The sequence below is a fragment of the Peromyscus eremicus genome, chromosome 3 (genome assembly GCF_949786415.1).
Source record: "Peromyscus eremicus chromosome 3, PerEre_H2_v1, whole genome shotgun sequence".
NCBI classification, from domain to species: Eukaryota; Metazoa; Chordata; class Mammalia; order Rodentia; family Cricetidae; genus Peromyscus; species Peromyscus eremicus.
In genome coordinates, this window is record NC_081418.1 from 64,563,071 (window position 1) to 64,576,623 (window position 13,553).

At 46.1% G+C, this 13,553-nt stretch overlaps 1 protein-coding gene across 1 annotated transcript in view; it reads right to left on the reverse strand.

The window, feature by feature from the left end:
• Positions 1-2,554: 2,554 nt before the first annotated feature.
• The window catches only part of Hycc1 (hyccin PI4KA lipid kinase complex subunit 1), an 85,890-nt gene continuing 74,891 nt past the window's right edge, over positions 2,555-13,553 (reverse strand). Inside the window, exon 11 of the mRNA XM_059257804.1 lies at positions 2,555-2,821. Within this exon, the coding sequence (XP_059113787.1) occupies positions 2,700-2,821 (122 nt within the window). The 3' untranslated portion in view covers positions 2,555-2,699. The remainder of the gene's footprint in view (positions 2,822-13,553) is intronic.

Consider the following 13,553-nt stretch of genomic DNA (forward strand, 5'->3'; position numbering starts at 1 on the left):
TCTCCATCACAGTGGGAGAAAGTCTGCCGTACAAAGGACGTTCGTCCCAGACAAGTACTGTCATTGTGTGACTAAACCTGGCTATGGTTTGGAAGCCCCGGAGACTGATTTGTGAGAGGCATTTGGAAAAGTCCAGAGAAGCCATGGAGAATGCTGCACACTCGCTTTCATGGTTTATTACGGTGTGAGTTCAGAAGACCAAAATGCAGATAGTCATGTCTATGCTCAGGAGGTTTCAGATAGAAATGAAGACTCAATTAGGAACTGGATTTAGAGATTAGTACTGTTACATTCTGTCAAAGAATCTGTTTACATTTTTGTCTGTGTCTTGAGATGGTTGGAGTCTTTGAGCTTAAAGGTGGCAGCCAAGAAGCATTTAAAGGTGGCCTGGCATTTAAGGTGGTCTGGCATTTAAGGTGGTCTGGCATTCAGACTGTGTATGGATTTTGTTGATTGCTTTTAGCCACGTTGACAGTAAGAAAAGTGAGTAAAATGAAGGGTGTGAAAAACTTAGAGTTTTCCAAGAAAGGAAGGAAGGGAAAGTTGGGGCCAAGGAAAGCGTGGCTGCTGAAGAATCAGGCAATTAAAACAGCGGCAGGACAGTAGGAAAGAGGCCCCGAAGGCGTCCTCCAGATCAGCTGTACCCCACACATCACAGGCTCAAGGTGAAAAAGTGTCTGTTGTTGTTGGGCTTGTTTTATTTGTTTCTGTGGAGGGGACGGAGACAAGGTTTCACTATGTAGTCCAGGCTGGCCCAGAACTCACTATATAGGCTGGCCTCACATTCATAGCAAGTCTCCTCATCCGAATGCCGCTGAGTGATCAGATTGGAGGTGTATGCCAACATGCCTGGCTCAAGGGTATAAAAGTTTGGACTTGTACGTAAGACTATGCTGAGGAAAGAGCTCTGGGGAACCCTGATCACACTTGGACCCCTCCTTACCCCATTCAGCCATCCAGGCACACAGGGACCCCTGCAGACACTGCCCCAAGCAGACCCAACTACTGCTCATGCTAATGGCAGAACTTGGCATCCAGGTGCTGCTGGGTTTATGGTCATGAAGGCTTCTATCAGATTTAAAAGGAAGCCCTAAGAGGCAGCATGTGGCTGTGTCAGGAGCCCTTGAGAAGTGACAGATGAAGTAGAAGACACAGTGTTACCCTTAGAGGCCCAGAAAGTGGACTACCTTCCAGGCAAAGATCAAATGTGAGGCTAGCTGGGGAACTGCCCACATGATCTTGCACCCCCATCATGCCCCTGTGCCCATTGTCAGGCAAGGAGGGTTTAACACCTGTCCCATCCAGTTCCAACCTTGTCTCTCCTTTCTACGCCCCAGTTCCAATTTAGAAGGGGGATGCTTACTTTGTGCTGCGGTATATTACAAGTACATAACTTTCTTTTTTTATTTCACAGCTGTCGAGGCTAAGCATGTGCCCTGAGTCTCAGAGGACCCTCTGAATTCAGGCTTTTGAACAGTGTTGGAACCACCAAGGCTCTGGGGCACTCTTGGAGTCAGACAGAATGTATTTTGCATCACAAGATGGACAGGAGTAACCCTTTGAGGGGCCAGGGAGTAATGATATGGCTTAAGGAGATGGTTTGTGCATCAGGCTGACACAGGCAGATAGGATGATTAACCTTGAGAGTCAACTTGACTGACCTGCAAAGGGCCTGGGAGGTCAGAAAAGCACAACTTTGGGTACTTCTGTGAGTTTCAAGAGAGAATAAACTAGTGTGAGAGTGTCACCCTACATGGGAGCAAAACCATCTCCTAGGCAAGGGCCCAGGTGGAGTGAGAAGGAGAAGCCCTGCCGGCCCAGGTGTCGGTCTGCTTCCTGGCCACTGTGATGTGGGTTACTTGGCTCTGCCATGCTCTCCCCAACGTGATGGACTGAGAACTCCCAAGCCGAGAACTTATCATTTCTCCGGGAAGCTGTCTCCATCAGGCATTTTGTTACAAGTTTACAAGATCGTTCTTAGAAATAGCAGAGAGATGGACCAACATAGGTGTAAGTTTCTTTCTTACTAATTTTCAGGCAGGATCAGCCTTTGTTAAAATTTAGTTGTGTTTCAGGTACTTATATATAAATGCTATCCACCCCTCCCCAAATATTTCCAGATGGATAAGCAAAAGTTACAGAGCTGTGAATGCTATGCACACAGTCCTGGGGAGGGACCAGCATGTACTGAAAACTTGGGTGGTCCCTGAGACTTCACACCGGGATTCCAAGTCACTGCATGCTAAAAGCCTTCCTTATAGTTTAGAGATCTGTGTGATTCTTACACCCTATGTGGCTCTCAGCCTTTCCTATTTTTTCCTCTTACATAAACCTTACTTTGCCCCGGGAGTGAGGCAAACAACCTTGAGGCTTTAGAAGCATTCTTTTCAGACAGACACTGTTCCTACTTCAGCTGCTGGAAAGCACTCATGGCTGCCTGGCTATTTGTCATAACTCCATTTCCCCCCTCTTAAAGCTCCCAGACCATGCTGTCTTTGTAGCCCACAACATATAAAACCTGGTAGAGGTCACAGACGGCACTGACACCAGCAAGGTGAGGAAGCCGTTTTTATTACCATTTCCTCCCACTGTGCACACTGCGAGACCCAGCTAGATGAGCCCTGAGTTTATATTAATGCAAAATGAAAAGATTCCAAGTTCTTCAAATCTGGCATTCTCAGAGCTGTCATCTTGCCTTTCTATATTTTAGAAACAGACTTCTGGACGCTATGATCGTATTTAAATCGGCTTTGCAAATTCCAGCAGGAGATTGTGTCCGAATCGATGCTGGCTCGACTCTGCCGGCTCCCTTTGCTTCCTCCTAGCCAAAAGACAAGTCATTTTTATAATCACAACATTGCTTTTAAAGCTGTTTAAGCATTCAACATACAGCTATCTGGGTTCCTTGGGAATCACGGTACAGAAGGGAAAGGACAAGCAGACAGTGCCAGGCACCGTGAGACTCTAACAGGACCAAAACGAAGGAGCGAAGTGTGCTTGAATGGGCGGGCTGCGATTCTGGCTACTCTAGAGACTTGAGTTATTTCTCAGCTAACCTTGGCTAATTTGTTCAAAATGCCCATCACAGAGCTGTTGAAGTCAGCAGGTGGCAGCTGGTGGCATGAAGCCCTTTCCTGTGGCATCAGGCAGCAAGGACTGCACCCCAGAGCTGTTCAGCAGCCGCAAGCCCAGGGAGAGAAGTGGACCTCGAATCCAGTTTCCTTACAGTCTCCCACCTTGTCCAGGTTTCTGTGCCTTAGAGTCGTCTTTTATGCAGTTTTCTGTGGTTATTCCACAAAACAACAGGACCCAAAGGGGAGTGGGGAGGTGAGAGGGAGGGCCAGAAAGAGAGGAGGGAGTGGAGAGGAGGTCTACTGGGCATTTCCCGACAAAGAAAAAGGCCTTACCCTTTTCTGTCTGTTTTTTAATTTTTCTTTTTCCAAAGGAGAATCTTCTCTAACAGGCTGGGAGCTCCAAGTATAAATCTACTTGTTAGCTCTGAACTCTGTCTGGGCAAATGCCTCACTTCTGTAAGCCACAAGTATTTAATCAATACTTATCAGGACTGCATCTGCCAAGCAGTTTGCTAAAGGATGGAGACCTAAGATACTTTATGAGCTGAATTCTCGTCAAAGAGAAACAAGACACCTGATAAAAAGGCCTGTTATGATGGATGGCAGCAAGTGCTGTAAAATGGAAGGCAGAGGCAAGGGAAGAGAGCGGGAAGGAAGGCTTCGGCTCGGTTTGGTTGGAAAGGCAAAGCTCTTGAGGAGAGGAGGTTCAGTCAGACACCAGATGAAGAAAGAGAGCTGTGTCTGAGGGAGGAACAGCAACTGCAGTATTCAAGACAAGAACAAGCTTGGCTTGTCCCATGGAGACGAGACAGTACGGCGGGTGTGGCCCAAGTATAGAGGCAGGGTAGATAAGGTCAGATATGTCTACAGGGCCGTGTCCTATTGGCCGTGAGGGTCTTCAGAGCATGTCAAAGCCAGGGAACAATGGAAGAGTTTTACATTTGTTCGTTTGTTTGTTTATATTTAGTGTGTGTGTGTGACCTATGTGCAGGTGTCTAAGGAGGCCAAGAGCTGGAGTTCCAGGTGGTCGTGAACCACCCAACATGGGTGCTGGAAATTAATTCTTCTGGAAGAGCGACAAGTTCTAGTAAACACTGAGCCGTCTCTCCAGCCCCAGACAACGGAGAATTTTAGCAGAGGGATTGCATGGTGCATCTGTGAAGCTGGATACAATGACCCAAGTGGCTTGCTCGGTCCAGCAAGGACTCTGGGAGCATGTTCACACCTGTGGTAGTTATTTGGAGGTGATTCTCCTGCCCTGGGGTAGATCAGCCCTCGTCTTTGCCATTCTCATTGCCCAGGGCGACACAGTGGAAGTAAAGGTCGTTAAGGGAAAGCTGGTCAAGAAGATGAAATCTCTGACCTTGGTGGAGACCAAAGTAAACATAATAAACTCTGCTGGGTGGGCCAGTTACCTGGCCAAGGGACTGAAAGAACCAAGCAGATGCCATAACAGGCTGCTCAGTATTCTCTCAGAGATCAGGCCTCAATTTCTTTCTTTCTTTTTTTGTGATTTATTTATTTCTATTTTATGTGCATTGGTATTCTGCCTGTATGCATGTCTGTGTGAGGGTGTCAGGTCTTGTAGTTACAGACAGTTGTTAGCTGCCATATGGGTGCTAGGAATTGAACTCATGACCTCTGGAAGAGCAGTCAGTGCTCTTAACCACTGAGCCATCTCTCCAGTCCCCAGGCCTCAATTTCAATTTCCTGAGGCTTGAGCAAGCAGTTTCTGGGAGGGCCGTGGACAAAAGAAATAGTCCTTGCAGTAGCTCCCTTTCTGCACGTACTCTGACCACTCAAGGTTCAGCCAGTTGTTTACTGTCTGGGACCCTTCACCAACTTAGAGCTATGTGCATGGGTCAATGTGAACGTGCGAGGCCAGCCAGCTTCCATGGTAGCTCAAGGACAGAGCCTAAGACTTGTCCAGGCCTGCCCAAAAATGGTAACTGTAACCCCCACCCACTAAATCCAAAGGTTACACACCCTGACCCAATCAATCATATGACGCAAAGGCTTGTACCAACCTGCTTGCGGTTTTTCCCTTTAAAAAACCCTCACGCTGAGAGCTCAGGGCTGACCTCCTCCACCCGCTATGTCGGGGTGTTGGACACAGACCAAGCTCAGGCTTGCTTGTTATCAATAAACCCCTGTGTGTTGTGGTGATCTTGCTCAGAGATCTCGAGACACCGGCACAACAGGACCACCCATCAGGAAGGCAGTCTCATTTTAAGCCTCAGTAAAGAGACAGGCGAGATACTTATTCCTTCAAGGAGATACTGAAGTCTTCCTTCCCAGCATTCCCATCCCCAGTGCAGTCACAAGCTGCCATGAGGTTCTGTTGGCTCAGCCCACCTTTCCGAGTCTTGGCTTAGAAAGAAGTAAAATTTTCTTTCTGATGATGGCCAGAAGCTAAGTGTGCTTTTCCTTTGGGCTCCTTCATTCCTTCTCTAAAGGCCCCACTCACTCACCTCTAAACATTTCCTCAAGGGCCCCAGAGCATCCTTGCATAAAGAAGGTTGTTTGGTCAAGAATGCAGAGGATGTACTGACTACAGTGGTACCCAACTATAATCCTAATACTTGGGAGACCCAGACAAGAGGATTGCAAGTTGGAGGCCTTTGTGGGCTATAGTAGTCAATTTCAGGCCAGGCTGGAATGACGTAGGAAAACCTCATCTCAAACAATCAAAAGGCAAAGCAGCAAAATGTACCAGGTGTGTTGTGAAGACTGTTATCCCGTAGCTGTAACTCCTGCCCATTGATGACACAGAGCAGCGTGGCAGGACTGACTCAGAACTGCCTCCAGGGGCATCTCTGACAACACCCAGAGCAGGATGGGGGTGGTGCTGGTACTTAGTGGTTGAGATTTGGGGGTGCTAAAGGAGGTAGTCCTACCTACACAGCGTATAAACTGAGGGCATGGCCGCTACACAGTATGGTTAAGTGGAAGGTTTTTACTATAGATAGGAGGGAGAGGATGGCCAGAAGCATCTGGGAGAGTTTAGAGCAGACTGAATATGGCCAGCAGAGAGAGGGGGAGGAGATGGGGGAAAAAGGGGGGGGGAGCCAAGAAAGGACAAAAGAGAGAGACCAAGAGAGCTCATAGCCAAAATAGCAGGGTTATAAGGAGAAATGAGCAGCTGGGGAGAGGGGGAGGGAAGCCCATGAACTGGAGTTTAGGGAAGGGGAGGGCCAGGATGCCAGCATGTGCTTTGAAATGTGTAAGAGATCCTTGTGATCCTGAAGGAGCCTGGAGTAGGAGGGAGTGTTTTGGTATGTTAATGGACACCATTTGTCCATAGCCATTTGTCCCTTCTGCCAGTGATCAAGAGAAATGGCTCCTTTGGTAAAGAGGAACTGGCTTCACAAATTCTTGAGGAATGCCGGCTTTGTCTAATTGCTGGGATTTGAGCAAATGGAGTTTCCTTTGGATCTGACACACAATAAATGACTTTCCACTCCAACTTCCCATGTCATCCCTCTGGGAAGCACACAGGTGGCCGGAAGTCCTGCACAGAGTCCAGCCTGGGCTCTGGAGGAAACGGTATTGAGTTCCAGACTCAACCCCGACAGTGAAAAGGCAGGGACCTGAGACATTCACTGTAGCCGTTATTTTTGTCTTAGCTTCTTTACCCATAGAACAGGAAACTCTCTCACCAGCTCCTTGGAAGGCTATGGATATTCATTAAGATGTGTACTGCGCATGCTTTTATTACATTGTAAATCATGAGGCTAAACAGCCTACCCCTCTGCACACACAAGCTGTTAACAAGATAAAAAAATGCAGTCTATGCCCCAGAGAATTTATAATTCAATCAGCAGAATTAAAGAGCTCCAAGCCTTTATTAGATCACAAAGTAGGAAATATGCTTTCAAAATTATAGGGATGTTTTCATAGACCAAACATCTTATATTTAATTAAATTCGCTAATGTCAAATCTTTTTTTTTTCTGGCAAAGGATATTTTCCAAAGCCTATCCATTCTATACTAAAATGCATTAACGCAAAGATACCTACAACACTACTTGGTTTTTAGGTCCCATTCTTTATGTCACTTACTTCCTTTTATTATTTTGTTTTTGTTGAGAATACTATTTCTCATATAGCAAATTAGTTTCATTGAGAAAAAAATCTGATCTGCTAAAATAAAACTGAACCAATTCCTAACAAAATATCATGGAAAAACGTTTCAAGGTTTATTTATTTTATTTTATGGATATGATTGTTTTGCCAGCATGCATGTATATATGTGCACCAGGTGCATGCGTGATGCCTGAGGGAGTCCGGAGGAGGTGTGAGATCCCCTGGAACTGGAGTTACACGTGGTTGTGGGCTGCCATGTGGGTGCTGAGAACCAAACCTGGGTCCCCAGCAACAACAGCAAGTACTCTAGACCCCCAATTTCACTTTATTCACAGAAAATAATGGTGTCTGGGTAGATGTCTCAGGCAGTAAAGGCTTGCTGGGCAAGTGTGAGGCCCTGTGCTCACATCCCAGCTCTCATATAAAAGGTGGACATGGTAGCACATGTCAGTAACCCCAGTGCTGGGAGGCTGAGGCAGGGAGATACCCAGGTCTTGCAGGAAAACCCATCTAGTTAAAGTGGTGAGCTATGAGTCCAGTAAAGCCAAGCCCAGAAATAGGCCACACATACAGACAATTAAATGTTTTTTTAAAGTCCCAAGGCACTTAAAAGTTAGTAGGTAAAGTAACTTTTTTGTTTGTTTGTTTTTTGAGACAGGGTTTTTCTGTATAGCTTTGGAACTCATGCTGTAGACCAGGCTGGCCTTGAACTCATAGAGATCCGCCTGCCTCTGCCTCTGGAGTGCTGGGATTAAAGGTGTGCGCCACCACCATTTGACTTTTTTTTTTTTTTTTTTTTTTTTTTTTTGGTTTTTCGAGACAGGGTTTTTCTGTGTAGCTTTGGAGCCTGTCCTGGAACTCACTCTGTAGTCCAGGCTGGCCTTGAACTCACAGAGATCCGCCTGCCTCTGCCTCCCAAGTGCTGGGATTAAAGGTGTGCACCACCACCTGACTTTAAAGTAACCTTTCTAACAGATGGTTCTGGTTATTTATAGGGGGAAAATAATCACTGACTTCCCAAATCATCTACAAAACTAAGTTGAATTTTATACAACAGACAACTGTAAAATCTTTTTTTTTTTTTTTTTTTTTTTTGGTTTTTCGATACAGGGTTTCTCTGTGTAGCTTTGCGCCTTCCCTGGAACTCACTTGGTAGCCCAGGCTGGCCTCGAACTCACAGAGATCCACCTGGCTCTGCCTCCCGAGTGCTGGGATTAAAGGCGTGCGCCACCACCGCCCGGTAACTGTAAAATCTTAAACTATAAAACTCCTAGAAAAAAAAAAAATAGTTACCTCAGAATAAATTTTAGATAAGAATGGAAAAATATGGAAAGTCAATGGGAAAAACATGATGTCAGATTTTAGCAGGCAAAGGCCAGTCAGCATGTAAGGACTGAAAGAAATTCAGTGCAATGGCCATGAGGCACAGATCCAAACTGTTAGAATTCCTATCCACTCCCCCAGCTACATGACCATGGGCATGCGCTGTCCAGTAGCCAGGCAAGATGCTTAGTCATCCTAGGGCCTTATGTCCTACGTAATCCGTGCGCTGCATGATCACGTCATCTGCATGCAGCGTGGTCACACAATCTATGCGCATGTGTGATGTAGCTACATAAGCCCATATGCACATGTGCAGGGGTAGGGGTGGGGGAGGGAGGACACCTTTAAAAGTGGGTTCCACCTATTCCTCCCCCCTCTTCCTGCACGATCATTCCATAGGCCTATGCACACCCCTTCTATTCCCTTCCTTTAATAAACTCTCACAGTGGGTTTTGTTGTGCCTCATGTGTTCTCTCACATGGTGAACAGCGCCACTTACTAAATAACACAAACCACAGCAAGATCCCACTCCCACTCTGCTGGGGTGGCAAGAGCAGAAATGTCAGGGCTGGCAAGTCAGCAAGGAGGTGGAGGAGCAGCCGTGGTGGCAGAGGCCAGTGCAGAGTGGCATGCACACTGGATGCCAGGCTGGGACGCCCCAGGAGGAAAAGCACAGTGTCACCACAGAGCTCAGCAGTTCACTCCCGGCACACACTAAGGACAAACAAAGTGCACATCCATGTAAAACACGCGGCACAGAAACGCTCATAGCGTTTGTGGCTGCCCCCAATGGCAAACAACTCAAAGCGGACAAACTCGTGATCAAGAAAATGTGATTTCTTGATATCAAACACGATAGGGCGAGAAAACATGAATAACTGATCCAGGGTGAAGCTACGTGCAACTGAAATGAAGAGGGTTATGGAGAACGCTTTGAAAATGTCAGACAAAAAGGAAAAAAAAAAAAAAACTGGACAATTTAGATGAACTCACCAAAATCCTGGAAAACCACACTTCACGGAAACTGACAGAAGACACAGACTATCCAAGTGCCTGTATCACGGTTCAAAGAACTGCATGTTCTATCTGCTGTCCCACAGAGCGAACTCAAGGCCACGTGGTTTCAATGGTGAATTCGCCAATCAAGGGACAAAGAACATTGATTGCCTGTGAAAATTTTCAGGAAGTAAAGGCAGACAGGCCAATCCTTAGTATTTGAGAGCCTGTAATGCTAGCAGATTTCAAGACAGGGGTTCTCTGTGTTACTCTGGCTGTCCTTGATCTCACGCTGTAGACCAGGCTGGCCTCGAACTCACAGAGATCCATCCGCCTGCCTCTGCCTCCTGAGTACTAGGATTATAGGCGTGCACCACCACTACTCATGACATCCTCAATGAGCTTCCACTTTTCTCTCTCGGGGGAGAGTTTGCACTGTGGAAAGCATTTTTATGTCATGACTGGATAGAAGGAGAGAACCAGACTGACTGATGGCACAGACACTAGGAACCACATTTTTGCAATTTTTTTTTTTGTTGTTGTTGTTGGTGGTTTTTTTTTTGTTTTGTTTTTGTTTTTTATTTGTTTGTTTGTTTGTTTTGAGACAGGGTTTCTCTGTGTAGTTTTGGTGCTTGTCCGGGATCTCGTTCTGTAGACCAGGCTGGCCTCAAACTCACAGAGATCTGCCTGGCTCTGCCTCCCAAGTGCTGGAATTAAAGGTATCTAATAGACTTTTTTAAAAAAATATTTATTTTTATTTCATTTGCATTGGTGTTTTGCCTGCATGTATGTCTGAGGCATTAGATCCCCTGGAAATGGATTTTCAGACAGTTGTGAGCTGTCACGTGGCTGCTGGGAGTTGTACCTGAGTCCTTTGGAAAAGTGGTCGGTATTCTTAACCACTGAACCATCTCTCCAGTCCCTAGATTTTATAATCTAGATGTAGACAGCTATAAAAATACCATGAACATAATATTAAAGCTGACAAAACAAAATAAACAACACGGTAAGGCCAGGAAGATAAAATGTATAAAAACTGTCCCATCTAAAGGAAAGGTCGTCATTACCACCTTAAATTTCTGCTTTTATGTGCTTATTTCTGAAAAGCGAAGGGAAAGAGCACACTGCAAATTCAGGTGAAAAAAGCCTCATTTTATTTTATTTAAATTTATTTTAACTTTATTTTATATGCATTGGTGTGAAGGTGTCAGATCCTGGAGATCTGAACTTACAGACAGTTGTGAGCTGCCATGTGGGTGCTGGGAATTGAACCCGGGTCCTCCGGAAGAGCAGCCAGTGCTCTTAACTATTGAGCCATCTCTCCAGCCCCAAAAGCCTCATTTTGAAAAGCATTTTTGTTGCCGTCTTTACCTTGCTCTCTTCTCATCCTTGCTCACTCGTTTTATTTGCTTCCTTTGAGGCCGGGCTTCATACACAGCCTACGCTGGCCTCGAGCTCAGCATCTTCCATCCTCAGGTTCCAAAGTGCGAAACCACAGGTGGACGTGGTCTTGATTAGGGTTCCTATTGCTGTGAAGAGATACCATGATCACAGCAACTCTTATAAAGGAAACATTTAACTGGGGCTGGCCTACAGGTTCCATTATCATCGTGGTGGGAAGCATGGCAGCACACAGGCAGATATGGTGATGGAGAGTAGCTGAGGGTTCTACATCTGGATTTCTGGATCCAAAGGCAGCAGGAAGAGAAAGGAGGCACTGGGCCTGGCTTGAGCATTTGAAGCCTCAAAGTATATATACATATATATATATAGAGAGAGGGTCTCATGTAGCCCAGGCTAGCCTTGAACTCACTATGTAGCTGACCTTGAACTCCTGATCCTCCTCCCTCCACCTCCATAATATCGGGACTTCAGGCATTTGACGAGCACTGGGCTGTTTATTTTGTTTTGTTTGTAACAGTCTTGCTATGTATCTCATAGCCTATGGCCTCAAATTTGGAATCCTCCTGTCTTAGTCTCCTGAGTGCTAGGCTTATAGGAATGTACCATGACTCCTGGTTCTAGAGTTTTCTTGAAACTCCCACTTCCATTTTTTCTTCACTTTAAGAAATACTCCTTGGTTAGATTTTCTGGCCTGGCGCTGGTATGACACACCCAGCCTCCTGTTCCAGCACACAGTCCAACTAGGTTGAGTCTTCAAAATCCTCCTTCTTCAAATCCACCCCCGCCTCCCATTTAGGTTGAGGGAAACAGCACAGTGAGAGAGGCCAACCTGTGTTGAGGGAAACAATTATGAAAACGCCATTGCCCAGTCCATCTGCTAACTCCATGCATGCCTTTGAACTACGTCTTCTCTCGGTGGCGTTCTTCCCTTCCCATCTGTCAGTGTCCCCGTCCGGCCCTTCCCACCTCCCTACCGCTTCCCCAGCTTCTACTACACCACACTCCAGCTAGTCAGAACCTTTGGACTCTGGTGTGAAGAGTTAATGAATCACCTCCAAAGAAAGGGCAGGGCCTTGTCCTTAGCTCCTGAAAGGCGATCCCTGAGCCATAGACCTCGTGGTTTACAGTGGGGCCTTTGATCACACAGTGTCAGCTTGCCCTCCAGACATGCTAGGGGCTAAAGGTCAGCTACGTGGGCAGTCAACCAGAGCTATGCAGCTGACTTCGACAAGAACTGTGTGCGCAGCTGGATGAGCTGCTTGACAACCCATCTTGTCTTAGACCATCACCAGGAGAGGTCAGCAGTGTGCCCAGTCCACCCCCAGAAGAGAGGAGGCTTCACAGCCACTCCTGGACTCTGCACCCTGCATCCCTTCCACGGGCTGGTTTTTAGTGTACACTTGTGCTGGAATAAACCACAACTGCGAGTGTGAACCGCTTCCTGGGAGTACCTCCTGTCCCAGCGAATCACTGAACCTGAAGTTGGTCTTGGCCTCTCTCTGACGGTGCACTGAGACTCTCAGACACCAAGGTCTTTCGTGTCCCCAGCCCTTCATGCCTATAGATCCTCCATCTACAACTTCTCCATGACCTGCCTGTCCCTTATTCCATGTCTTTTTTTTCTCACTACCCAAGGCTGGCCTGATCCACATAGCAAGTTCTAGGCTAGCCAACACAATATAGTGAGAGGCTGTCTCAAAACAGAAACAAAACCACCACCACCAAGACACCCAGGTAATGTTGCTTTCTTTCATCTGAAAAAGTAGGCTTTCTTTTTATATGAAAGATTTGAACAGACAGGTGCTAAAAATTAGTTACCAAAGAGTCACATTTGTAGCTGCAAGGTTAGGAATGTTAACATATGATGTGAAAAGTGTTACTAAAAGGAGTTAAATTTCCATATTTAAATTCATATGCAGATTTCTTATAGCAATCTAATTAATTTTAGCAAGAAAATACATCATTGCAGTTTCCCATTTCCTCTCAGCCAATTAATTTTAGTTAACTTCTAGTCGTGAATTTCTATAAGAAACTACATCAGGAATAGGCTCTTTTCTCTTTCTTTTTGAGACAGAGTCACACTGTAGCCTAGGCTGGCCTGGAACTTACTATGTAGCACAGACTGGCCTCAAACTCATGTGACTACTCCTGCCCAGCGTTCCAAATGTTGAAGTTACACATAAGAATGTCCCATGCTTGACTTAAATGCACTTCTTTTTTCTCTTTCTAAAGCACTGGCCACCAACCACCAAACGAAGCTTACAAAAATGATGATGCTTTTGTGATTTCATGCTATTGTGTATGTTTATTATGTTGGAGTAGCTGCATGGCTGCGGCTTGTCTTTCTGGACGTCTCTATTTTGAGTACCTGCTTTTATTCTAATGATGCCTACAGCCAACAACATTTCATGACGGGGTAAAGTAACGAATGTAAAAAGTGCCTGGTGATGAGCGTTGGATTTCAAGAGCAGAGAGGATGTCATTCACGACACATTTTTGTGTGACAGCCTTCACAAGCAGTTACAGAGCCCAGAGCTTAGTGATTGCCAACAAACTGATGGCTGCTCCGAGGCCTTCACCCTAGAAGGCATCAAGAGACCTCGTAATAGAAAGCAGTGTTGAGCCAGGCGGTGGTGGCGCACGCCTTTAATCCCAGCACTCGGGAGGCAGA